General features: G+C 40.5%; 1 protein-coding gene across 1 annotated transcript; it reads right to left on the reverse strand.

Moving 5' to 3' along the window:
* Positions 1-3,055: 3,055 nt before the first annotated feature.
* Positions 3,056-27,527, reverse strand: dstyk (dual serine/threonine and tyrosine protein kinase). The gene is made up of 14 exons (XM_089010589.1): positions 26,701-27,527; positions 22,401-22,810; positions 13,117-13,623; positions 12,766-12,961; positions 11,203-11,441; positions 11,028-11,111; positions 10,781-10,957; positions 9,288-9,417; positions 7,389-7,545; positions 6,479-6,611; positions 4,881-4,994; positions 4,202-4,316; positions 3,974-4,108; positions 3,056-3,662 (listed from the first exon to the last, which is right to left on the reverse strand). The coding sequence occupies exons 1-14, from the start codon at positions 26,927-26,929 to the stop codon at positions 3,475-3,477; spliced, it is 2,814 nt and encodes a 937-aa protein (XP_088866715.1). The 5' UTR covers positions 26,930-27,527; the 3' UTR covers positions 3,056-3,474.
* Positions 27,528-27,593: the final 66 nt, after the last annotated feature.

Genomic DNA, 27,593 nt, shown 5'->3' on the forward strand with positions numbered 1-27,593 from the left:
TAAGTTTGTAAGATGAGGTACAACTGTCTATAATAAGGAATGATTGTCATTTGTTCCAACCTTGTGCGTGACCCTCAGCGAGACATAACGGTCAATCTTTGTGTTAAAGACTTGAAAAAGTCAGACGCCCGTTTCCTCGCGACGTGCCAAGAAGTTCCCGATGTTCTAAGAAGCTGCGTCCGTTTAACAGCATCATCAGCCCTTCACTTTCAAAGGTTCGCTTTTGTGCTCGTCAAAGCATTTCGACAAATTAACATGTTGGAGAAATTGATTCGCATCTCACAACTCGTGACATTCGTAAACCAGACAGACGCAAAGATGCCGTAACAACTTCAACATCGAATTTAGGATGCTGCAATGTTGGTTAATTCATCTTGGTGTCGCGGCGGGTGCTGTCGCCAGGCAGTGGGTGGGGGACACCCTGAACCACTCGGGCAAAATTTTGAAGATTCAATATAGATGTTATGCATGTCTTTGCAATGCGGGAGCAACCCTGAGTAACTGGGAATGGGGAAAAAAACATCTCAACTCCACGCAGGAAGGCTAAGGCAGGAATCAAACCCTCCACCTCTTCACGGTCAGGCAGATTTTTTGAGAACTTTTCAAGCTACGATACAACCAAAAGCCGTTAGAGAGCGCTGATGCGTGCCTTTGCAGGCTTGAGAAATTACATTGAATTTTTTTTTGTGTTGAACCAAAAATAAAAATCCTGGACCAAAAAAATGCCTTGTTTGTCAAAACTGAATGCTACACTTATTTTAAACCACAGGTGTCAAAGTCAAGGCCCGCGGGCCAAATCCGGCCCGCCACATCATTTTTTTCGGCCCGTGAAAGCAAATCAAACTTGTAAAATTCCATGATGATTGCTAAAATCTAAGCAAAAATTTCATATTTTTGGATGTCAACCACAATAAAAGTCATTATTCTTGACTTCAGATTTGAAAACGAGTTATTCATTAATTTGCTGTGTGCTCTATATGTAATATTCGAGGGGATTTAAACATTCTAATGGGTTCCCCAAATTCATAACGGCCCTCGAGAGCAAACCATAACTACAATATGGCCCGCGGCAAAAAATGACTTTGACACCCCTGTTTTAAACTAATATGTTCTCCAAAGGTGTATGATAGAGATTAGACAGAATAAGAAGTTATAATTATTTAAAAGTTTCATGCTGTTATATGCTTAGTCAACACTTGTGACTCAATACACAATTGAAGCAGAGGCAACCTGGGGTCACTCAGGTCAACAGACACAGCAAGTTAAAATGTCAGCTTCATCTAGGAAATCAGGCCTAGCACAGAATTTAGGACTTGGGATACTCCAAGTTATTTACAATTTGAACATCCTGCGCAGGAAGAGCTCATTAGCCAGGTTACACATTTAGTAGCTCATGGAAAAGACAATGTTTTATTGCTTACAGCTGTTGGGACTTTCCAGGGGTGTGGTATTCTAATCAAGAAAACTATGTTTTACTAATGTATCACTTAAATTTGCATATACTCTCAATAAATAGCTTGGCAGAGGGCTGCAGAATTCAGACGTCTGTCATGAATAGCTACGTCTCCTGCCGGCAGTAGGGACAATCTTTCTGGTTCCGAGTCTTCTTCCACAGTGTCTGACTGTCATATCTCTGACATTGTATTAATTGTTTAAGATTAGCAAAGCTATTACATTTGCTTTATTTATTCTTGAAGAGTGAAAATTATGTACAGGCTGTAATTTGATTTTCTTGCAGTTGAATGAATTAATGTGGAAGTTCCAGGTGTGGAGCAATTTGGGGGTCTTTTTTTCCTTTTGAACAAAACCCTTAGAACATAAAATTGAACATGACAGCAATCCTAAATGTGCCTTTTTTCCCTCTGAAAAGGGATTTCACCTTTGATCTCAAGGTCAGGTTCTCACGGGCTTGGCTCAAGCTACCCCCAACAACAATGTCTATCCACATCTTTTTTTTTAAACATTTAGATCAACAGATGAGAAATTGCATATGGGAGCTAAAATGAAAAAAGGGAGGGGGTTGTAGTACAGTGAGACCTCGGTTTACGAACCCCTTGGCTTACGAACTTTTCGTTTTTCGAACGTTACATTTATTAAAATTTTACCTTGGCATACAAACTATTTTTTGGGATACACACGGAGCTGCCACAATGAGTGATGTGTCGTTCCTGAATGAGCCCGTTCTCCAAACAAGGAAATGGCAGCTGACTTTTTTTTTGTCCTCTATTCCCCGCCCCCAGTCGTCGGTTAAAGCCACGTGATTGGTCAAGAACGCAGCAGTGGGGGATCGGGTTACAGACAGAGAGAAAGTGAGGCCGTTCTCCCAAAAACAAAATGGCGTCTTCGGTGAAAGCCATGTGATTGGTCAAGAACCCAGGAGTGTGGGGGGGTTAAACATTAAAGAGACAGGCAGACAGAGAGGGAGAAAACACAAACACGAAAGGGAGAGGACAGAGCTGGAAACAAAAAAAAAGAAAAGGGGAAAAAACAAGTAAAATGGTGAGAAAATGGATAGAAAACAGTGAAATTTGGACCCATTTCAACTTTGATAGTTCAAAAGCAGAGTGTAGACTGGAAGGTTAAATATCCCATCAATCAGGCTCCACAAATAATCCGCACAAGACATCTGTACACTTGATGCAAAAAGCTATTAACCCAGCTAAACAGATCACAATTGATGAACTAGATACAATTATCACAGAGAAAGCACCTACAAGGGATCATTCCTCAAGATGGTGAAATAAGCATATGTTCCTCGTCAAGTGTTTAACGCTGAGGAAACCGGACACTCCATTCCATTAAGCCATTAACGACCATCACAAAGGTAAATAAAATGATGTTAAAATTATGTTTTATGGGGACCTGGGAACGGATTATTCTCATTTTAATGGTTTCCTATGGGAAATTAATTTTTGGGATACTCACTTTTCGCCTTACACACTCTGTCTGGGAACCAATTAAGTTTGTAAGCCAAGGTCCCACTGTATATTCATTTGTTCCAGTGGACAAGTCTGTCGAATCTGGGGTGTCACATGACAGACAGAGTGGAAAAGTAATTCAATAGCATTACCATCTGACTTGTAACAGATCCTTTTATTTAAAAAAAAGCGTTTGTGTCGATCCAGACATTAAATACAGTCTAAAATATATGTTTTTATATTTCTTTTTTTTCCTCACAATACTTGTAACGAACGACATTTAAAAGTTGCACGTAGTAACATTTTCTGTGAATGAGTGGCAGTTAGCATGTCAAAGTGGGGGGACCTCTACAAATAAACAATAAAACAAACACATCTGCAAACATCTGGATCGCCTCATAAATTACAATCAATCCCCATACGTAAACGACGACAAGGTCACGGGTCACAAATTTTGGCTATGGAGCGTCCTTTCATAAATACGAGTGGGAAAAAAAACCCTGTTTTGATGAGCACGATCCCCATGACATGCGCATCAGTTTAGTCGGGAGTGTTTTCAGTTCGAGTCCTCCAGGCTGCTACTTTTCTGCTCCGAGTCGTAGTTGCACAAGCGGACCATGATGCTTTGCAGGCTGGGCTCCACGATACCGAGTAGGGGCCTCTGGGAAGGGTCACCGTTCCAGCAGGCCTCCATCAGCTGCCAGCATTCCTCGTCAAACGAGGACAAGCGTTCGGGTCGGGCACCTGAAGGCCACACGGGAGACATGGTTGCTTTTTCAGAAAAACTTATAAACTTTGGCATTTGTGAGTGATCTATGTTACCATAAAAAAAGGGAAAAAATAGACAACTATGAGTGATCTGACTCGAAATGGGAGCTGTTGTTGGACTTTTTAATAAATAAATAAACACGTAGATGAGTAAATAAATAGATAGATAAAATGCAAAAAAAAAAAAAAATTACATAAAAAAAATGAGGAATCAAGATAACTAAGTCAAACTACTGTCAACGTAAACATAAAACAACAACACACATTTCTATTGAGAGCTGGATCACCTTTTTTGACATTATTCCAGAGTTGGTCTTTGCTGGAGCATTTCTCAAAGGCTTCCGGGAGTTTGACGGAACCGGTGCAGAGGTACCAAAATAGGATCCCGAAGGCATAGACGTCAACGGAGTTGTCATATTTGCCTGTGAGCAAGCGGCAAGAACAGGAGAGGTTTGTAATATGGTGTGTTCGGGGGTCAGTGTGAGAAAAAAAAAAAAAAAAAAAAGCGAAAATACCTGTAAACAGCTCGGGCGCCATGTGGATTGGGGTTCCGACAATGCTGCCGGACATCATGGCCTCCGGTTTACAGAAGCCCAGGTCTGTGATTTTGGCACGGTTCTGCTTGTCTAGCTATGATGTGAGAGGAAGGAAGACATGAAGGACAACAGTACAAATAATAACCACTCTCACACTGAAATTTTGGTTCGGACTTTAGCAAGCATCATGGCACTTGACATGCTTGATTTGCTTTCGCGGGCCAAATAAAATGATACGGCGGGGTAAATTTGGGCCCCGGGCCTTGACTTTGACACCCGTGCCTTAAATAGTACACCACGAGTGTATTTGAAATGATGAGTGTGTTTGAGATAAGCGGGTGCAAATTCTTGCGCCTAGGTGTGGAGGGAGCTTGACACGCCGCTCAACGATGATTCGTCAAGAGAAGAACAAAAGTTGAGTGTCAAAACGGGAGTGGAATTTAAGTTAGGGAATTAGTGACAGCTTAGTGGTGTCATTTTTATGTCGTAATCATCTTTTATGTTCACAACGTTGATCTGACAATACAAAACAATTGTGTGGTTGAATAACGGTCACGTGTGTATGAGTCAACATTATCTAAGATCTAATCGGATGACCAAAAAAATACGACGTTGGTGCACTTGTCAATTTTATCAACTCACTCTCACCCGCTCTTACCAGAACATTTTTGAGCTTGATGTCTCTGTGCAAAAGGCCCTGACTGTGCAGAAAGCGGATCCCTTCCACAACATCCAGCGCGATCTGAAGCCTCTCTCTCAGTGACAAACCAGCCTGACATGAAACAAAACACAAAAAGGAACATGACTCAAGACGCCACAGAGTCATTTCTTCTGGTGATTGTCACACAAGTGCATCTAAATATGGTCTAATTTTTGTTTATTAAAAAAAAAAGCAATGATAGGGAATATTACATCAATTCAAAAACCATTCAAAATGAATGGTTTGATGAATTATGAAATAGTTGCCGTTTCTCTTTTTTGTCATGACGGTGAAATTAAAATGTCCCTCATGTTCTAATTTGATGAGATGCATGTCTATTCTTAACTCATTCACTGCCAGACGATGTGCAAAAATGTGTCCACTTCAGTGCCAGGGTTTTTGTAATTTTCACTCAAATTGCAGGATCCACAGAATTGGATTGGATTGGATATGCCTTTATTAGTCTCACAGTGGAGAAATTTACATTTCACAGCAGCAAAGTGATGAAAGGAATGAAAGTAGAAAAACAAAATACATGAGCTGCTGGAAAGGCAGCCACTCTCGCGGCGCCGTCTTGAAGTCAAAATAACAAAAAAAAAAAACTAAATAAAAAAATATGACAGTATAGAGACAATATATTGAGTAATATTGAGTTTTAGGACTACATAAACATTCAATTCATTTCATTCCTTTCATCACTTTGCTGCTGTGAAATGTAAATTTCTCCACTGTGAGACTAATAAAGGCAAATCCAATCCAATCCAATAGGGCGTTAGAAACTTTATACTGTCTTCTATCATTAGAAATAAATAGTTAATTCCTACATTATATGGGTCCGGAGTTATCGGAGCTTGAAATGGGGGCGGCTGTAAAAAAGGCAAATTCTGCCCCCTTGTGGGAGGGAAAAACATTGCCAGAGGTTTGACCGAAGCTTGAAATCCACTCTTCCCACAAATTTGGGAATGGCGCTCCACGTCATGCTTTTGGTTTTGTGGGAGATTTTTTTTGTGCTTTGTTTTATTGTTTTTATTGTAAAGTGTCCTTGGGTGTTTTGAAAGGCGCTTGAAATAAAATGTATTATTTTTATTATTATTTGCTAAGGCACAGAAATATCAATAAGAATAATACAGTGTTATTTAGCGTCGGATAGGATCATTGTTTTGAGAATCAAGTACAGCTCTGTACAAAAGAACTGCTTATTTCAGGCATGCAGACATTTGTTTAAAAACATTTAGTTAACATATATCAGGAAAAACTCAATTATTTGGGGACTTTTTCCCTTGAAAAGGTCAGACCGCCAATTGTGAGACAGAAAAGCTTACAAATTCAAAGTAAAATATTTTGCGCTACATGTGACTGTCACGCACCAAGCACGTTGTTTTGGCAAGCTAGCAAATGAAGCTTTCAAAATTTCTTGGGGGGAAAAAAAAATCTGGCTGCCATAGAAATTATCTACAATGGCGGCTACCAAAAAGTAAACTGGAGAAATGAGTACACGTTACTTCTTAGTGACAACAACGACTCATCTACGGCTGTTTTGATGCGGCAGTCGTCACCTTGAGACCGGTGTAGAGGTCACGGTGCAACCGCTCCATGATGAGCAGCACGGCAATGCTGGAGCCTTCCCCGTACGTGTGGTCGATAACGGAGCCGTGGAGGTCGACGAGCCGCTCGTGCTTGGGCAGCGACCTGTAGCACAAAGTGTCATTTGTTTGACAGCGAGAGTCCAGCCGGTAAGCGGGCTTCACATTCCTCAGCTTTGTGATGCTTCAAGTAATCACACGAAGTTGAAGACACTTGGCACAATTCGGTGATGTGTTCGTAGAAAAGCAGCAACATCCCCGTTTTGGAATTTTTAGAAATAGAGGGCCCATGATATGAAAAGCTGCTTTTAAAGGTGGCTCAACTGGTGTTTGAAAGAATTAGAAAGACCGCTCCGATTGTTTTTTGATAGAGAATAGACAGTATAGAAGTTATCATATGTGTGACTACAATACACAATGGAAGCACAGAAAATCTGGGGTCAATCTGAGGTGAACAGACACAGCCTGTTAAACTGTCATCCTCAGGTAGGAAATTTGGCCTTGGGCGGAATTTAGGACTTGGTAAACTCCTTCGCAGGAAGAGCTCATTAGCCAGGTTACAAATCTATCAGTTTATGGAAAGACAACCCATTAAAATGTCTTTGTTCTGTTGGTTTGTGGGTGTTGGTGCTTGTAACATGGGTGTGGTTTTCAAATCAAGAAGACTGTGTTTACTAATGTATCACTTAAATTTGCATACACTCTCAATAAATAGCTTGGCTGAGTGCTGCAGAGGTTAGGCGTCGGTCATGAACGGCTACGCCCCCTGCCGGCAGTAAAAGGCAATCTTCCTGTGTTCCAGCCTTTGTTCACAGTGTCCGAGCGAACCTCTCGCACAGAAATCCAAGAAAACGCTCAAGACTTTCAGATGTTCAGAACTCGCCTTGTGTAATGAAACTCCAAAGCCAGGTCGTTCCAATGTTTATCATCCGGCGGCACCACGGACTTCAGGGCACATGGGTAGCGGCCCCCCCAACTGTCGCACAAGTACACCACTCCGTACTGGCCGCGGCCCAGCTCACGGCCTATCTTTGGTTTACCTGTTAAAGAAAGACAAATGTCATCTGTTACAAATGGGTAAAATAATATTAGTGAAAAGGAATGATGAAGGTGGAAGTCCCGTTCCAAATTTTCTTTACGATATATCAGATTTGCACTACGAGTGGCAACGCGATAGGTAAAGTATTCTGACCCATATGACATTTGCAGAATATGAATGAAGGAGCAAAATCCACCCGTTTTTATCCATCTCAGGGGGCTGCCATTTTGCCACTTGATGCGGGCTAAAAGTGATCTCACTGCTACTGAGGGATTAGTTAATGACCAATCACAGCTCAGATATTTTCAGGGATTGGTCACGTGACGTTCACAAGATGGGGTAGAGGTCAACTTTGAAGTATTGAAGTTTTAGAGAGAAGACATAAAACATCCGAGCTAAAATTGGAGACGGTGACTCAACATGAAGGTCATTATCAAAAAGTAACATAATAGGTCAAATCATTAGAGATAAAAAAAAACATTTCCTTAATGGACATAAACATGAAAAACAGATGACGGCTGAAGAAACCTTCTCATCGATAAACATGAAAATGCTTTTGAAAAATAAAAAATAACATAAACAACATCTTACATTTATAAACACCCATCGCTTTTGTCTGACAATTAACTCATTCACTGCCATTCAAAATTTATTTGGGAATTGAAAAGCATGACTTGTTTGGGTTTTGGCTTTTCTTGCGGCGGGTGCGGATCGAGCTCCGGTCAGACCTCTGGAAATGTTTTTTCCCTTCCACAAAGGGGCAATGTTTCTGTTTTGCCCTACAGCTGGATATATAAACCAATATGTATGTATTGCATTGTATTTTGGACAGCCGCCCTCATTTCAAGATCATATAACTCCAGTCCTGTATAATTTAGGAATTAACTCTTTTTTTTTGATGAAAGAATAGAGTCTAAGGTTTATTACGCTGCAATGAATGTTTATCTAGTCCTAAAACTCAATATTCTATGGCACCTGGAATTCGAGTGACAATGACAAAAACCCTGGCACTGGAGTGCACACATTTTTTGCACATCATTTGGCAGTGAACGAGTTAATATCAGACAGAAAATCTGTGAAGTGGGTACACTCCCCCCACCCCCGCTGGGAACCTATCAAGCAAGCTACAATCTCAGTCATTTGGCTTTTTTTCTGAACGTTTTTTAACTGAAAAAAAAATCTGTGATGCACTAAGTCACAGGTGTTAAAATCAAAGACCGCAGGCCAAATCCGGCCCGCCACATCATTTTTTTTCGGCCCGCGAAAGCAAATCAAACTTGTTAAATTCCATGATGATTGCTAAAATCTGAGCCAAAATTTCATATTTTTGGATGTCAACCACAATAAGTCATTATTCTTGACTTCAGATTTGAAAACGAGTTATTCATTAATTTGCTGTGTGCTCTATATGTAATATTTGAAGGGATTTAAACATTCTAATGGGTTCCCCAAATTCATAACGGCCCTCGAGAGGAAACCATAACTACAATGTGGCCCGCGGCAAAAAATGACTTTGACACCCCTGCACTAAGTGAACCGCAAAGTAGCGGGGGGGTCACTGTAATTAGTTATTTTTTTTGTTTCTACCTTACACCTAAAAATATACCACATATTAATACAAAAAAAGCCTAAAACTAATAGAAACTCAAGCACTACAATTAAAAACCTGGTTGATAATTTTTTTCTCAACTCAAGAAAAAAATACTAATTCGAATTACATTTAACAATGATGAGCCTGCTCACCATGCAACAGCACATCTCGGAGTGAGCGGCTTTCCAGTGAGAGGCGAGCCAGTCGTGGGGCGTGGTCCTTCCTTACGCGCAGCCACAAGTCTTCGGTGCGTTCCAATCGCCCCGTGTGGCCTTCTTCCAGCTGTGAGCGCACACACACACATTGAATGTCACACGGTTAGTTAACATTCACAAGTTGTTTGTCATAATGACTTTCATTCATCAACCCTTGCGGTGCGCTTTCTGGAACAAAGGTTTGCCAAGTTCGGTGGCTTGGCTCGTTCCTTTTCTGAAACAAATTAATTGGAATTTAATGAGCAAGGCGCCCGATTTCTCACCAGCAAGCAGTCTTGACCTCCCTGACGTTGTCGTCGTTTGTCAAATTAATAAATGCGGCCTTCCTCGCCAACACAAATTCACAAGGATGAATGTCATTTTTCTAAGCAGACAGCCACCGTGAATCAATGTTTGTCCAAACATCCCTTTTCAGAAATTCCCTCCTACAGGTTTGTGTTCTCATCAGTCTTGATGCAGACCCACAAAGTTGGCATGAGAGCGGCTATGAAGCCAAGTTCACACCGGCACTGCATTGCCGATGGGAGGGCTGCTCAATTATGAAAAAAAGGTTCATCATGATTATTTAAGAATTCATTAAAATATATAATATTTATTAATAATATATTTTATTTTTGGTGCAAAACAAAATGTTGTTTAAACGCAAAAAAAGATGAAGAAAAATTAAAGGAATGAAACTTTTACTATTCGTTTTTCCTTCTTTTAAAGATTGTTAGGTTCAAATGTATAAATTCAAGTAGGGTTTCCTTTTATGAAACAAACAGTGGATTGTTTTTGGAACCTTTCAATAAGAATTTCAATCGATCTTTTAAGCGCAAATTTTCCACTCAAGTATGCTCAGTATAGTAGCATACACTGTAAAATAAATAAATATAGATAGATAGCTATCTAGCTAGATACCTACATGTCTAGCTCAATAGCTAGCTCGATAGATAGCTAGTTTGATAGATAGCTAGCTTGATAGCTAGCTCGATAGATAGCTAGCTCGATAGCAGACAGTGTTTTAGGTGTTCAAATACATTGTAATTGAACACCTAAAAAACACTGTCTGTAAGAAAACAATCGGTGGTAAATTAGATATCAAGTAGACAGGATGAACTTAACACAACTAACAACAACAACAACTAGCTAGCTCGATGGATGGAATCACAATCTGGTCCTTTTTGGTGGTTTGGTAGGTTAATCGGTTTCGATACTGTAAAAGTATCGACAGGTAGAGAGGCAAAGTCAGTGAGGCTGAGCTTATTTTAAGCAGCATATTAGCCTTTTTTGGGGGTGGGGGTTTACTCGTCAATACAAGAAAATCCTTTCCAATTGAATCTGTGATTTAAGTTTCCTTTCTCAGAGTGCCAGTTATAAAGATGGTTCGTGATTTTTGTGTTTGAAGTAACTGTAGTGGCAAGGAGCTAAAGGCACGTGGACATATTTACCTGACGCAGGGATGCTGCAAAAGCCTCATGGGAGCTGTTGAGGCGCGTTCTAAACTGGGAGCAGATGCTTCGTGCCAGTTTGGCAGCACTGAGACTTTCGATGGCGTCCTGGGCTACTTTGCGCTTCCATTCGTGCGAGACGGCAGGTGGGTTCACAAATGTTATCCTGTGGATGATCTGAAAGAGCAAAATGATCACCGTGGAGTTGGGGGTCGCCACGTTGATTATAAATGTGACCTTTTCTCACCTGTTTAATTTGCTCCCACACGAGTCGCGTGACAGAGGATCCCGAATGAAAGGTGACCTCGACGTGATAGGCAGCGTTCAATAACTAGAACGGATACACGGGACAGGATGACATTTGTTAGTTGTGATCAGCGTGAGTTTGTTACACTGAGTTAGTTGCTTGTCTGCTTCTTCACCTGTTTGAGGTGATTGGAGGTGATGTTGTGTACGGATGAATCGATGTGGGACTTCTCCAGACTGTTGAGACATCGCTCCAGTGTGCCCACGAAGCTCTCTCTCAAATAGTCCACAGAGCTGATGAGCTTGTTGGCCACAGCCTGATTCAGACGTAACACAATCAGTTCCTGGATCTGATGGATGCAAGACTTGATCTCCTTTGACGTAACAGGCTCGCCATTGGTTGTGACTATGATGTCTGCGGTTAAAAAAAAAAAGGGCAGAAATTTAAGTTAGCAAGAAGTCAACGTTTGGCACGCATCCAAGGGTGAGTTGTTGTTGTTGTCATACATTATATTTTTATTTCTATAGCACTTTCATAACAATTATGGTGTGAATACATTGTTTAGGCTTGTATGACGTTAATGTTAAAATGTCATTTAAGCCACTGATACGTTTAAAAAAACATGGCAGCGAGCTGTATTAGTTTAAAAAATAATGTTTAGAACCACTCCATATGGTATGCTAAAAGAAACATCCAGAAATGTTCCTCTTACTTTTGATTCCACATGCACCCCCCCTCTCTCAGATTAAAATGGCAGCTAATAATGGCATCCCTCCCCCCGAATAACCCAAGAGGATTAGTCTGCCATGTCACAACCACCTACTTACAGGGAAAACTCTTTCCATTCTAAAAAACTAAACATTGATCTCCCTCCACTCAGCTAAAACAAATAAATAAAAAAACATGATAAAATACTTTAAAAACAGTCATGTCAATTTTTCAGGGACTTTCAGGGACAGCGGTTAGGACAGCAGGCAACTTGTTATGATCTTAGGTTACGAGGGGCCTGAAAGAGTTGAACGTTTTGTTGTGCATGCCAATCATCTAACAGAACATTCAGATGAATATTGATTTCGTGGAATATGAATTAAGCGGCAAATTCCACCCGTTTTCATCCATTTCAGGGGGCGGCCATTTTGCCACGTGCGGTCGACTGAAAATGACGTCACAGTTGCTCAGCGCTAAGCTAACGAATACTACTACTCCTACTACTACTACTAATAATAATCATACATTTCATTTATAAGCGCCTTTCAAAACTCTTAAGGACACTTTACAGTCGAATAATCACGGTTCATCACGTGATCAATTACGTGATTAACATATTTGTTTAGGATGGACATGTTAAACATTAATTTGTTGTGTCTTCCCAACAAATCCTTTAAAAATCTTTTCTGGTAACCAAACGATTTTACTGGCTCATTTTGATCATGTGACCACAACAGCTCATAATAGATTGGAAGGGACAAAAAACTGCTGCGTGACTGCATATGTAGTACACTTTATCTTGATTCACAGCAAGTGACTATGAATCCGCATAAGACCGGACCTAAACCAAAGTCCGCAAAGAAGGCTGTACTGGACTTTTCGTTTCATGGGGGGTGCGCAGATGTCTAAATGAATATGGTCAAATGTCGGGAAAAATGGTAATATTTACAGTATGAAGTAATTTTTATGAGAGTACAATCACATAGACAAGTGGGTCTTTTCATAACTAGCCTGATGTAAATTAACTCACCCGTAAACTCCAAGTTGGCAGCATCTTCCAGCAATTGCTCTTTCATACTGCTCAGTGTCTCCACAATCATTTCCTTCATCTCTTCTTGTTTGCGGTTTGCAATCGCCATGAGGGAGGTGAACAATTCCCCTTCTTTCTCACGGGTGTATTCCAGCCTGCGGGGGGTTATCTGCAGGTCTCTTTGCATGTCAAAGGCCTGCAGGGATGGGCGTGTTTGGGGTGGAGGGGGTAAAGGGAGCATAAAGGACAAATGCTGATGCTTACTGTGTGGTTCATGTGCGTGTTAAAAAAACAAAGTATTGGTGGAATGCCACGAACGGTCATATATTTATCTGGCAGAACTATTCTGACCTGGTTGATGAAAAGATCGAGGCAGCGACAGTGAAGCCCGTTGAGCAGGCTGGCAGCCTCCACTTGTTGGTTTTGAAGCACCTGGCGCGTAAAAGGCACAAGCAGCCTGTGTAGTCTTTCGAATGCTTCACCAAGCATGCTTTGCGGCTTGGCGCCCGGGACGGGCATCTGCGTGGGCGCCCCGCAGGAGCAATTTCCTGTCGGGCCGCTAAGAAAACCGAGGGAGAGCAGTTGTTTATGGAGAGCGCTCTTCTCTCGCTCCTTGTCCTTCTCAGCGCGGCGGCTGGGTTCCGGCGAGGCTGCGGGCATCGTGTCGGGGAGGCGGATGAAACAGATGGGAAAGGAGAGCATCTCTTTGACTTTCCAAAGCTCGGCCACTTGCTCCGCGTTTAAGGAATCCTCCTTGGTGGCGTATAGTATGATAGGGATCACATTCCGAGTGCAGTCTTCGAGAGTCTCTTCCATAGGCTGGACGCTCGCGCAAGGCACCACCATAACCTTTGCTTCCTGATGAGGAAACACAAACAATTGGGGGCATTTACAACTAAACTGAAAGCCAGAAAAGTACATCCCTTCTCTGAGCTCCACATAAAATCATAGTATGCTAAAATACAAGTACCAGATTTTTGGTACTTGTATTTTTGGTAATAGTTTGGCTGACCCTGCGACTTATACTCACGTTCGACTTATTAAAATTAAAGCTCAGGCTGGCACCTCAAACCTCCCTTTGATAATTATTGACTTTCTGTGCATTACCACCACCATTAAATTAGCGGCGGTTATGCACCAAAAGAATTCGCCTCTATAACAGCAAAAAACAAAACAATACAAAAAACAACCAACACACTAAGCAACAAACAAACTAACCAGCTAATTAGCTAGCTAGTTAACCAACCAACTAACTAACCCACCGGACAGTTAATTAGCTAGCTAGCTAACTATTTAGTTTGCTAGCTGGCTAACTATTTAGCTAACTATTTAGTGAGCTAGCTAGCTAGTCACCTAACTATCTATCTATATAGTTAGGTGACTATCTAGCTAGCCAGCTAAATAAAGAAATAGCTACATAAATAGATAACAATAAATAACTACTTTAAGTAAATACGTAATTAAAAACAAGTAAATAAATAAACAAAGTAATAATGCATGTGTGGTGTAATGGAGACAAAAAGAAAACATAAAAGAGCAGTAAAACAGACATTGAGGTGTATTATCACAATCGGTATTCAACACCACTAATAAACTGTTTATATCTTTTAAATCAAGCGGAGTTGCTGCCACTTTTCTCTGTGGTGTGTCAAAAAAAATGCTTTCACTTAACAGAGACTGGAAAACAGTGTAACAAAAGAATTTCTAAAACGGTAAAACAAAAGAACTTCCTGGAAGATCATGTACTGTAAATGTAAACAGTCATCCGCAAAACTTCGTGAAATCAGATTACGTTTTTACCTAATCCAGTTAATGTGAAAAGAGCAATGAATGTAACCTCATTGGCTGAGGTAATTACCATACATACTGTTAGGTTAAAATATTCCAAGCTAATATTAGCATTAACAGTTACATTTCATCTTGTTAACAATTTTGAACGGAATTAAATATTTACCTTATTGCGCAACGCTGTAACCTAACAATTGGCATGTTCGTTGTGAGAGAGATCACCAAAGAAGCCGGCAAGTTACTCACAGATAATTTATTCCTAACAAATTGATCTAATGCAGAATTCTGGGTCTCAGCTCCCTGACACAGAAAATATTTGTGTGCCCCAAATCAGTAAGAGAGACGAAAGACAAAGACTGAGACTGAGCAGCCCAGATTTAAAGGTGTCCCACATGCATATTCAAATTTGGCTCAAACAAAGAAATCAGCAGTTGATTGGATCCCTCTCCTCTGATGTCGTCATTCTTTTGGTGGGGTGTTGTGGAGACGGCTCCTGTTGCCTTTGCCAAGATAGCGTTGGTTTATGTTGTATCCCTTCACCTCCTTCCTTCAGCCTTGGTCAGGTCGTAACTTTTCCTCTCCTTTTGGTAATACGAATCAGCGTGGAGACGTCTCGAGTTGCTCTTTTATCTTTCCTTGGGTGATGAGGACCAGCTGACCCCTTGACATTCTGGTTCCTGAACAGACACAACTCCACAAACAAACATGCAAACCTTCCATGCCCGCTTGCACAACCTCCTGTTGAAAGCAAAGCACTATCTATGCTGAGTAACTCAATTGTTTTACCGCTTATCCGACACAGTGCCTAACATGGCTAAGTAAATTTATTACTTCCTTGATTGCAGACCAGCCGACCCCTTAACCCCCTGGTATCTAAACAACCACAACTTCAAACATGCAACCATTCCACATCTGTTTCTTCACCCATCCACTGAAAACAAAGCACCATTTATACTAATTAACTCACTATTTTAATGTTCATCCTACAATGTTAAAAATGGCTAACGAAATGTATTTATTTCCTTCAATACTAACCCAGATTCCACATCAGTTCCACAACTTTATAAAATAGTGAAGCAGGCACAAGACACAAATGTCACTGGATTTGTTTGAGAAGCTGAACAAAACGTAATTTTAGGGTCTTTGGAGGGGAAAAATGCTTTAAAGTCTCTTCAAAGTGGGAAGACCTCAGCTGAAAATGAAGTGAGCAAAATTATTTTCACACTAAGAATAAGAGCTTCAGAGAATTGATGTTTTACAAATGCCATTTGAGGCACTGTATTTGCACTGTCATACCAGAAAGCAGACTCACAATTTCCGTGCGGCATTAAAACGTATTATAATAATAATACATTTCATTTATAAGCACCTTTCAAAACTCTCAAAGTCACTTTACAGTCACAGGATAGGTTTTTCAGTGGGTGAGCAGCGGCAGCCACACGCGCCAGCGTTCACTCAACCCGGAAGTAACTCAAATAGATAGAAAGCTAGCTAGCTAGCTAATAGATAGCTAATAATAACAACAATAATACATTTCATTTATAAGCGCATTTCAAAACTCTCATGGTCACTTTATAGTCAGAGGATAAGTTAGATAGGTAGCTAGCTAGCTAGGTAGATAGCTAGATAGCTAATAGATAGCTAGCTAGTTTTAGGACTACATAAATATTCAATACAGCTTTCTGATTCTGATTTCACCAGTTGGTCTTTACACTTATGTTTGGCTAGCTAGCGGTTTGGTTGACTAAGTGGCGAGGAGACATTTCTACTGAGCTTTTTTAAATGTTTTAGCTTATTACAACAGTTACATGGTGACAGGTAGTGCCAATATCCTTTAGAAGAGGCCAAAATTAAGTTGAGACAGTAATTGTACGTGCAAAATACTGCAGCTGGAATTATGTTATTTCTATCAATTATGTAAATTAAACGCTCATACTTAAAGATAATACGGCTAATCAAAAAAATTGCATCAAATGTAAAATATAGTCTGATCCACTCCAGCCAGTCATATCTGCGTAAAATAAGGCACTTTGGTTTATATTCTAATTTAAAAATGTATTTTAACGCATTGACCAGACCGACACGTGAGGCGGCTTAAATCAATGTGATAAGCAACGGGATGTTTAATTAAAAAAAATTATATAAAGCTCCAATTCCATATAGCTTTTTAAATTGAATTAAATGAATGACATTTCCTGTTTGCTATTCCATGGCACACACGCATTACACTCTTCCAAAATCAGTTTGAGCTCATTGTTGTTTCATGACGAACCGTTTGACATTAAGTACCGGTAGTCATTTGTGAGCGAAGTCTCTAACAAAGTCCATGTTGGCAAACATTCAGCTAAAGAACGAGATTATCTCCTTTGACAGGGAGTGGAGAGCACAGTGAGAACAGAGAGTGCATATTTGGATTTTTAATGTGTACAAAATGCTAACCATTTGGTTACTTGAAGTTAAAATGGTAAATTTGGATTAGAGTTACTGCTCCCCAACAGCAGCCACACTTAGAACTCACTCAAAAACATGTCAAGATGCAAAATGTAAACTCCAACTGTATTTCTTTTCTCTGGATTGTTCTTGGTTGCTCATTCATGTACTTTGTAGTTTAAGAGGACAACAATTTTGTCAGACAAAAAGTATCAAGTTTTCAATAAGTAAATGTAAACCAGACAGATTATGTCCGACTTCAGCGGTTACACACGGTGAATTGATGTTGTATCTGTCGAAAGTCAGCAACCGTTACCTCGTGTGCGATTTGCTGAATAAATAACAAAAACAGAAGCCTGGGGGGTAAAGGGGCAGACATGGCAAAACAAAGGAGGCAGTCGGTGCCATCCCCAAGAAACACGAACTGAGCTGCCTTTCTGGAACAAAGATAGCCTGCAAGCATCCACAGAAACACAGTCTTTGAATCTCTTTAACTCAGTTGATCTCAACAAAGACCCGGAAAGAAAAAAAACCTGTGTTCTTTTTATTTCTTCATTTATTACTTGCATTTTGTCTCGGAGGGGGAAAAATATTTTATTGCAGGCGCAGTACGTAGCATGGCTTCCAGTGAGGAATATAAAGAAAGAATAAAAGATGGTCATGGTCTGGATGCTTTATACTTGGGAGGTCGACGACAACGTTCTCGGTTAAACTCCAAAAGCAATTATCAGAAATTCTCCTTACATTCATTATCAGAGTGCCACTGAAGCAGCCATTAATGGCTACAAGGTGTACCCGAGCTGGCAAGAAATGAAAATGAAGATTAAAATGTTTATTTTGAGGCGATATCGCATATTAACTCATTTGCTGCCATTGCCTAATTTATTTGGAAATTGTGACGTGGAGTTAAAATGACTTGTAATTTGCTGATTAATTGTTTTCTAATCTGAGATAGTTTAGTCGTACAAGTGGTCACACCCTCGTAACTGGGATGCGGCTGTGTTCAGCATTGACTAAAGGCATTCAATATCATATTAACACATTCAGTGCCATCCCAGAATTCATTCGGGAATTGAAAATATGACGTGGAGCGCCATTCCCGAATTTGTTCGGGTTTTGATTTTTCTTGCGGGGATGCCGATAAAGCGCTGGTCAGACCTCTGGCAATATTTTTTTCTTCCACAAATTTGATTTTTGTCTATGTTAGTGCTTTGTTACCGGTTCAGCTGTTGTTAAAGCTATATGAATAAATATGTACTGTATGTATTGTATTGTATTTCGTACAGCCACCCACATTTCAAGTTCCGATAACTCCAGACCCATATAACTTAGGAATTAACTATTTTTTTTCTGATGAAAGAAGAGAGTCTAAGGTTTCTTACGCTGCATTGAATGTTTATATAGTCCTAAAACTCAATATTCTGTGGCTCCTGCAATTTGAGTCAAAATGACAAAAACCCTGGCACTGGACGGGACACATTTTTGCACATCATCTGGCACTGAATGAGTTAATATACATGAGCATTGGGCAACAGAGTTGTTATTTCTACACTCAATTAAAAAAAAAAGGTTAGTTTGTGAATTTGAGTGAAAATTACCACATTAAAATAAGACTGTTAAAGTTGTTATTCGTGGTGGGTTATTACGTACATTTTAAAAGAAATATCTGGACAGCTCGGGACCCCTTTGTCCTTTTGGGTGCCAAAATAGCTCCACACTGGGACGTGGAGTACTAACTAATTAGCAAGTGTCTCTCTCCTCATCCACCGGAGAGTTGTGACTGTGGCAGCAGCGTGTGAATACCACAGCGTGCAGAGAGATTCTGTGCTCCATAAAACTGACCAACAACGCACTAATCTCTCTTTCATTGAGCAGAAACCACAGGCTGGTTTAGTCCCTAAGAAGGAACATGTGCTCATTAACTGGGCCGTGAAAATCTTCCACAACTTCTTGAAAGCAAAACGTTCAGGCATTTATTTCCATCAGCACCAGCTGACGACATTCGCAAACTTCCAACACAAACCAAACTGGAATCCGAATCTCTGATAAAGAATTCACGAACAGAGTGACTAGCTCTGACCCAAATAAGGGATCTTGTTTTTAAAACATGTGATTATGAACAACAATAACAAATATTCCCGTAGGGCCTTTTAACTTGTTTTTCATTGCTAAACCCCGAAGGCTATCACCAATTCTATTCGGAAATTTGCATAACATCACCTTTCTGGCTACACAGGTACAAAACATTTTTCCAGATGCCAAATATTCTCTTGTATCTATGGCAATTTAAAGGACAACCGACGTCTCTGGACAAGTTGTGTCCATAATTTGTAAAATGGCTTAAAATGACTTCTACTGAGCGTATTTTACAAAGATTCCACCGCATATAGCTAGCTATATTTTACGTTTTAAGACTCGCACATTGTAGCAGTCCTTCCATCACGTCATTGCATTTTGCTGTGCTTGTTTGGTCTGAAAACGCACCAAAAAGAGCCAGACGAGGGCGACCAAGCTCCATATAAGGAATTTATCAGCCTGTGGAAACGGGCTGATTAATTCCTCACAGGGAGCTTGGTCACCATTTTCTGCCTCTTTTCTGGGACGCTACATTGCAGTTCAGATCCCTCAAAATGGCACAAATAAATTCTTTAATCGATTGCAAACATGTATGCTTTCCTCTTCAGAACTATTTGAATCATATTAATAACTGGATGTGTAACAAGAAAGCATATTCTCCGAATCTGAAGCCATTGTTTTGATTCTCCAGAAATGAAAGACGTCTTGGCGTGACGTCACGAACTAGGGGCGGGACTTTCTGAGAATGCCCAATTCGCAGCTCAATTTTTTTTGCAGATTTTGGACACTTTAAGTCATTTTTATTGGTGTTTTGCATTTGAATAAAAGTATCATACTGCGTGTTTTGGGTATTTTAGATGAAAAAAATGACGTTGGTTGTCCTTTAAGGGATTTTTTCATCACCCCGACACAACCTAGTCATGTGAATCACACCAGACCAGCAGCATTACGTAAAGGGGGGGTTAGGCGAGTGGGCTGCCCAGAGGCAGGGACCAGGCCGGGCGTCTCCGAGTTTGACACGAGTGGTTTGGAGTAATTAGATGACAAAAATGTCCCTCGTTACACGTGACTGAGCACTGACCATTTTAAAAATCGATTCCCTCCCTCCACAAGCTCATTGGGATTTTGGGCTTTCATCAGAGCAGGTTTGTTGAAACTCCAAGCAAGAATGCTAAACTTTCCCCACATTTCTTCAACAGTTATCCAATAGAATTGAAGCAAGTACAATCTTCAGACAACAAAAGCACATTGTGGCGTATTCGTTGTGGACGGTGGTCGTTGAATTGAGCGTTTCTTACGGCAAGATTTCAGAATTAGAATGTTACTGAAAGCACATGATTCAAATTTAAACCAAAACCAAGATGGAAGATAGGCCTCATGAGTCAAGTAGAAAAATGAGGTCAAATCGCCATTGTGCCTGACGTCAACTTGTCTTGTGAGACTTTGACTTAGTGATGACGTTAAAGCATAACTCGCAATTTCCATGGCATGACATCTCTCATGGGGGGGGGGGGGGGGCACAGTGACAATATTATAAAGTCCAGAAAATCCAGGAAAAAACACTATCCCTGAATTGGGGTGCCCTCTAAAATCGATCGGTCAGTTGGGCTCCCTTGAAGCCAATAGCAACAATGACTCTATTGATCACTGAAGATAAATTGTGTCCATGTGACAACAGTCCCCTGAAAAAAATGTCAAAAGTGATAGAGGAAGCCTTATAATCAGTTTTTTTTGTTCAGCTGCAACTTGGGCCGGATTTTCAGTTTCAAAAATTAACTCATTTGCTGCCATTTTCCCAAAATTATTCGGGAATTGAAGTGTGACGTGGAGCCCCATTCCCTAATTCACTCGGGTTTTAGTTTTTCTTGCAGGGGTGCTGATAAAGCACTGGTCAGACCTCTGGCAATGTTTTCCCTTCCACAAGAGGGCAGAATTTCCCTTTTTTTCCATGTTAGCGCGTTGTTACAGCTTCAGCTGTGGTTAACGCGCTATATAAACCAATGTGTATTGTATTTTGGACAGTCACCTACGTTTCAAGCTCAGATAACTGTATACCCACATAATTTAGGAATTACAGTAAAGTCTCGTTATATCGATATTCAAGGGAGTCCGAAAAAATATCGATATAACCGGGACTATCGATATATCCAATATCGATATAACGAGACTTTACTGTAACTATTTTGTGATGAAAGAAGAGAGTCTACGGTATCTCACGCTGCATTGAATATTTATGTAGTCCTAGAACTCGATATTCTGTGGGTCCAGGAATTTGAGTGATAATGACACATTTTTGCACCTCTGGCAGTGAATGCGTTAACAAAACCTTCAGACTTCTTCTTTTCCTTTCGGCTTTTCCCTTCAGGGGTCGCCACAGCGAATCAGTGTCCTCCATCTTCAGAGGTTTGATTCGCATGTTTGTTTTGGCCAAGCTTTTACATCGGATGCCCTTCCTGACACAACTCTTTGTATTTATCCGGGCTTGGGAGTGGCAAAATAAAACACTGGCTTGTGTCCCCTTGTGGCTACAGAACAAGCAACTATATGAACTTAATAAAGATGAAGATGCTCAATAAAAAGGTAATGACATCGGCCACATTCAAATAAAGTAAAACTACTCACCACGTTATGTAAATTTCTCTACTGCGAGACTAATAAAACGACCTCTACCGTACCGCCTTATAATGTGGTGTGCCTTATATATGGAACACATTTTTAAACATGACATTCAATAAAGGTACGCCTTGTAGTGCCTTATACAGTAAAGTCTCGTTATATCGATATCGGATATATCGATAGTCCCGGTTATATCGATACTATTTCTATGCACGCACGGAGAAAATTACATGCAAACAGGGTCGGATATATCGATAGTCCCGGTTATATCGATATTTTTTCGGGCTCCCTTAAATATCGATATAAAGAGACTTTACTGTATATGGAAAGTTTGAAAATACAGCATTCATTGGTGATACACCTTATACTCCGGCGTGCCTTATAAGCCGGAAAATACAGTAAACATGTTGAAACTAAAACTAATTGGAAGAGGAAGATCATCCCAGAATAGATTGTGGTTATCCCCAGGGGGGTTCCACTTGACAGCAAAATTCAGCTTCACATAAAATGTGTATGGAAAGAAACCGTTTCACTATTCAAACTATCGAATTTCATTGTTTGAAAAGGGAAAAATTCCAAACATTCCTCAAATATTAACTCAGTTGAGATAAATAGAAGCTCATGTGTAATTGTATTCAGATCTAATGATATCTCCCCAGGCTGCCTCATTAGCTTAAAATCGATAGCCGAAAGTAAAATTGTAAAGCGGTGGAGATCCATCCTACCTGAAGTAAAGGGTGATGCAACGTGATTTCCAGCTCAGCGAGCCTATGCGCTGGGTCCTCGCATTCTTCGTGGATTTCCAGATCCTCAAGAGGCACTGTATCCCAACGGCCGCGGTTCGCCGCCAACTGGTGCACCAGCTCGTACTGGCCGGGCAGCGCCAGACTAAGTCGCGTTTGTCTCCCGTGGGTGAAACACAACTTGCGCCTCTTGCATGGGGTGTCCTGGACACCTGCGCAAGGTTCGCCGGCCTCAGGGCCCAGTGGCAGAAGTCTCTCTCCGAGCAAGCAGTTGAGTAGCTGATAGCGGGCAGTGCAGTTCTGCCCCAGAATCAGGATGTATGGGGCAGCGCCTACTGTGTTGCGCAGGAACTCTTCTTCGTGGCTCGGGAAAGCGATACAGCTTAATTGCCCTGTGGAGAGACACAAAATAAGAACATTTATTGTGGTATGGTACAAGATCCACACACGGTGACTTGGAATCCTCAACACAGAGAGACCATATGAAAAACTTTCCGCAGTTTTGGCATCATGCCGCTAATTATCCGATCATGGGGTTTTGTTACTCTATGCAGCACGCAAAATTAAATATTAATAAAAACCATGGTTGCCCGTCTTGGTGTGATTTTAGTCAGACCTTGAAACAGTCATCCAATTGAAATCAAAGGAAACATCATAGTTCCATTATAGCTTAGCGATTAAGTTATACTTATTTTTTTTTCAACTCATTCGCTGCCATTCCCGAATTTATTCAGGGATTGAAAAGTGTGACGTGGAACGCCATTCCCGAATTTGTTCAGGTTTTGGTTTTTCTTGCAGGGGGAGTGCCGATAAAGCGCTGGTCAGACCTCTGGTAATGTTTTTTTTTTCCTTCCACTAGGGAGCAGCATTTGCCTTTTGTCCATGTTAGTGCTTTGTTCCACCTTCAACTGTTGTTAAAGCGCTATAAACATCAATATGTATGTATTGTATTTTGTACAGCTGCCCCCGTTTCAAACTCAAATAACTCCAGACCCATAAAACTTAGGACTTAACTCATTTTTTTCTGATGAAAGAAGAGAGTCTAATGTTCTAACGTTCCTAAAAGTCAATATTCTGTGGGTCCTGCAATTGGAGCAAAAATGACAAAAACCTTGGCACCGGTGTGGACACATTTTCGCACAGCGTCCGGCAGTGAATGAGTTAATCAGCGTATAGTTAAAAATCACATAGAATGCAAATTAGGAAGGATAGAAGCATAATGTTATGAAGGAAAGAAAAAGAAAAAAAGACATTTGGGAGGGACACTTTGGCTCTGCATTGTCCACACATATTGCAGATGAGTCACCAAAGTATTTCAAAAAACTCCCAAATCAGGTAACGCTTAAGTCAAGGTTCCACCGTTTCATGTTTTTCTGCGTTTTGTGCAACAAGCTGTGAAATTTCATGTGATCCCTTTCAGCTATGAGGGGGATTTTTCAGGATCACTGAGTAGAAAAGGTCAATAAATAGATAAACATGTAATCAAGAATTTACAAGGCTCAAAGTTATTATAAAAAGCTGTCAATCTCACTAATCGTCAGTATGACTCAGCATAGTTCCAAACAATTATGAACATAAGGACCAGAAAGGACACATTTTTTTTCCATTTTGCCTCCGTAGCAACTCATTTCTTGACCGTTTACAGTCGTAATGCATTCCTGGAGCGAACGCAGCCACCACTGGCTTAAAGGACAACTGACGTCTCCAGACAAGTTGTGTCCAAAATTTGTAAAATGGCTTCAAATGACTTCTACTGAGCGTATTTTACAAAGATACCACCGCATATAGCTATTATTTTAGACTCGCTCTGAATATTCAGGAAGTCTTGTTTTTGAGTTGGTGACGAGTCCGTACGTGACGTCACTAAAGGAACGCCCCTAACCGAAAAAAAAAGACACATTGTAGCAGTCCTTCCATCACGTCAATGTATTTTGCTGTACATGTTTGGTCTCAAAACCGTGTTGCACCCAAAAGCCGCCGGAAGAGGGCGTCCAAGCTCCATATATGGAATTTATCAGCCTGTGGAAACGGAGGTGGCCACAGGAAGTCGCCATTTTGTGCCTCTTTTCTGGTGATAGATTTTTCCCCCTAATGTTGCCTCAAAATGGCATGGAATAAATTCTTTAATCGATTGCAAACATGTATGCTTTCCTCTTCAGAACTATTTCCTCTTCAGAACTATTTGAATCATATTCATAACTGGATGTGTAACAAGAAAGCATATTCTCCTGAATATCTGAATCCATTGTTTGGATGCTCCAGCAATGCAAGACGTATTGGCGTGATGTCACGAACTGGGGGCGGGACTTTCTGAAAATGCCCAATTCGCAGCTCAATTTTTTTGCAGATTTTGGACACTTTAAGTCATTTTTATTGGTGTTTTGCATTTGAATAAAAATATCATAAAAATATCGTTTTGGGTATTTTAGGTGCTATTAAACGTTTTTCTGATGTCAGTTAAGAAACAAAAAAGTGACGTCGGTTGTCCTTTAAATGTTGTCAGGGTATGGCAACTTCAATCTCCATCAACTCCCTGCACGGAAACAAGCAAACTAAATTGTAGAACAATCGTCTGGCACCATGTGATGCAAATGTATGTCAAGATATGTAAGGCCTGATGAATCTAGCGTTTTAGAAAGATAGGACACGTGCTCGGCTTCTCCCATGAAAGGGAGCCTTATCCCATGCTTTCTGTTGAGTATGACTCATCTAATGTTCAGCACTGTTCCGTCCGAGCTGAAAACAATTATGTCCATCTTTTGGGTGCATGAGCTTGATATTAACAAGCGCTTTAATCTTTAGCCACAGGTGTCGGTCACTCGGGGTCGAGAAAAGGAGACAGAACATTCATTCAGAATTGGAAAATTGACGTCTTTTTAAAGTTAGAATCAAACAACACATCACATCTTGAATGACTAAATTAGTTACACCAGAGCTCACATGAGCAATTTAATTGACAAAAAAATACAAATTAAAAAATTGCTTTCGTCCTCATTTGGGTTGGGATATATATATGCGATATTAACACAATAATCAAATAGAATTTCCATAATGAAATAACTAGTCATGTGATGTCAGGTGCACTTTTAGTTTGACTATGTCAGGAAAAAAAACAACTCAACATAATACAAACTGCAACAGGAACTCACCAAATACATGTGTACATTTGATTATTTTACATTACAATATTTTTTCCATGAGTATTTTCAAGAGATAATATGAATACAACATTTTTATTTGGCAACCACTGCGTGAGCCCATCTAGTTTGTTTTGCGATGTTTGTTAGCATTAAGCTAAACAAGACTTTCCGATAGCAAAGACAGGTGGCTATTGTAAATAACCGTGCATTCCTCTTTGTTTTGTTTGACAGTAAGCTTCAACAAGGAGTGGCAATGAACAATGTTAAGCTTTTTTTTTTCCACTTGTTGTGAAGTGAGCTTGACTTCACTGCTACCTCACAGCCATCGTGTCTCAAATTTGTGTTCGCACGGGGTTTTAGGAAATCAAATTACCCGCATTTTTTTTATTTAATATGTAACTTAAAACAAATCTAATGCCCAAATCCAACTCCATAAATACACACACGCGTATCTACATACATTTGGATGACAGTTGATGTCATCATAATCATCTATCACTTGATTTCGATAGTTAACTTTTGATTAATCGTGAATAACCAATTATGACACATTTTGTATTGGTTACATACTAACAAGTAAAAAAAAAGAGAAATTTGATATTGTTAACATAAAATGTAAAAGTGATGTTGACCCTTCTGAGAGTTTTAGCGATCTTGTTTGGTTCCAACTTATAACCAGCGGGCTATCAATGTTTTTTTAATTAATACTTCTTGACCTAGTATTTAATGTTTTTTAACGCCATCAGAAGCCTTAATAATCACCTTAGCTATTTAATGACTTTTAGTGTGTTCAAATAACCCACAAAAACCCAGTTTAAAAACAATTGGGATCACTCACATCTCAAAGCACCATTGCATTCATTTACATGAATGGCAGCAGGTTCATATACAGGTTAACAGTACATTCTGCTATCGGGTTGGAGAGTATGGAATTGTTCTTCCTGTCACGATATGTTGCAGGCATAAATAGGTACATATATAGGTTCACAAAGAGGTCGTTAAATGACCATACTGTATTTCACTGAATTGTGGTAAATGGAATGCTTTATCACAGTGGTTTGTTAACTGATATATACAAACCTATAAGTAGAAATAAATAAGTACGTGTTTGCAAGGATGACGAAGGCTGGATGTTGACCCACCTGCCTCCAGAGAAGCGGACTCCGAGCTCATGGCTGATGCACAGGCGTTACTGTAGTTCTGTCTGATTTCCCGGAAGAAGGCATTGGTCTCCTTGAGGTTCTTCTTGAGCAGAGCGGAGTGTTTGTTGTAGCTACTGAATATCCTTGTGAGCTCTCGCGTTAGGGGGGTGCTTTTTTGCTGCACATTCCCCTCCATGGCCAACTTGTGTGCTCCTAGTTTGTGCGACATCGCAGCGACAACAAGAGCTAGCTTGTCGACTTCATCCGTCGTTACGTTTGCATTCTGTCAATCGCTGGAGGCCCGTGAAATATTATTTTTTTTTCTATAGCAATGGGAGATTGACGGTGGGAGTCGAGGAAAGTACTAAATGGTGAGCCCCCACATGGTAATCCCCGCCTGTGTTAGCGTTGTTAGCCGGTTGGAAATGCCTGTTCGCCCTCGTCTTGGCCTTGCACGACAACCATGGCCGTTAATGTCCAGGAAGAGCGCGCTGGAACAATTTGACAGCCATGCAGTTCGGGGATAACCACCTCTTTGACCTCACAGTCCGTGGCCCAAAACGGCTCAAGACTGAGACCCCCCCGAAAAAACGTGGAAGTCTTCCGAATGACGCGTCGAGGAGAAAATCTTCCTAAAGTGCTGCCGCCCGTGAAAAAAACAATGTACACGTTTCCGAAAACAACGTCAAAATAAAAGTAGTGTCTCTCGGGGAAGCAGAAAGTCTCATGTGGTGGCAGACGAGGGGGCAAATCCTACGGCAATGTACAAACCATCAAATCACAGCAAAACAGAAAATCCCTCAGATTGAAGTTATGGAAAATAGAGGGCGGGATACCAGCAACGAAATGTAATCTGGGAAATGTAGTCTCACGCCGTTTTGTTTTGTTCCATT

Source organism: Hippocampus bargibanti, linkage group LG12 (genome assembly GCF_051943395.1).
Source record: "Hippocampus bargibanti isolate YZ-2025 linkage group LG12, ASM5194339v1, whole genome shotgun sequence".
Taxonomy (NCBI): Eukaryota; Metazoa; Chordata; class Actinopteri; order Syngnathiformes; family Syngnathidae; genus Hippocampus; species Hippocampus bargibanti.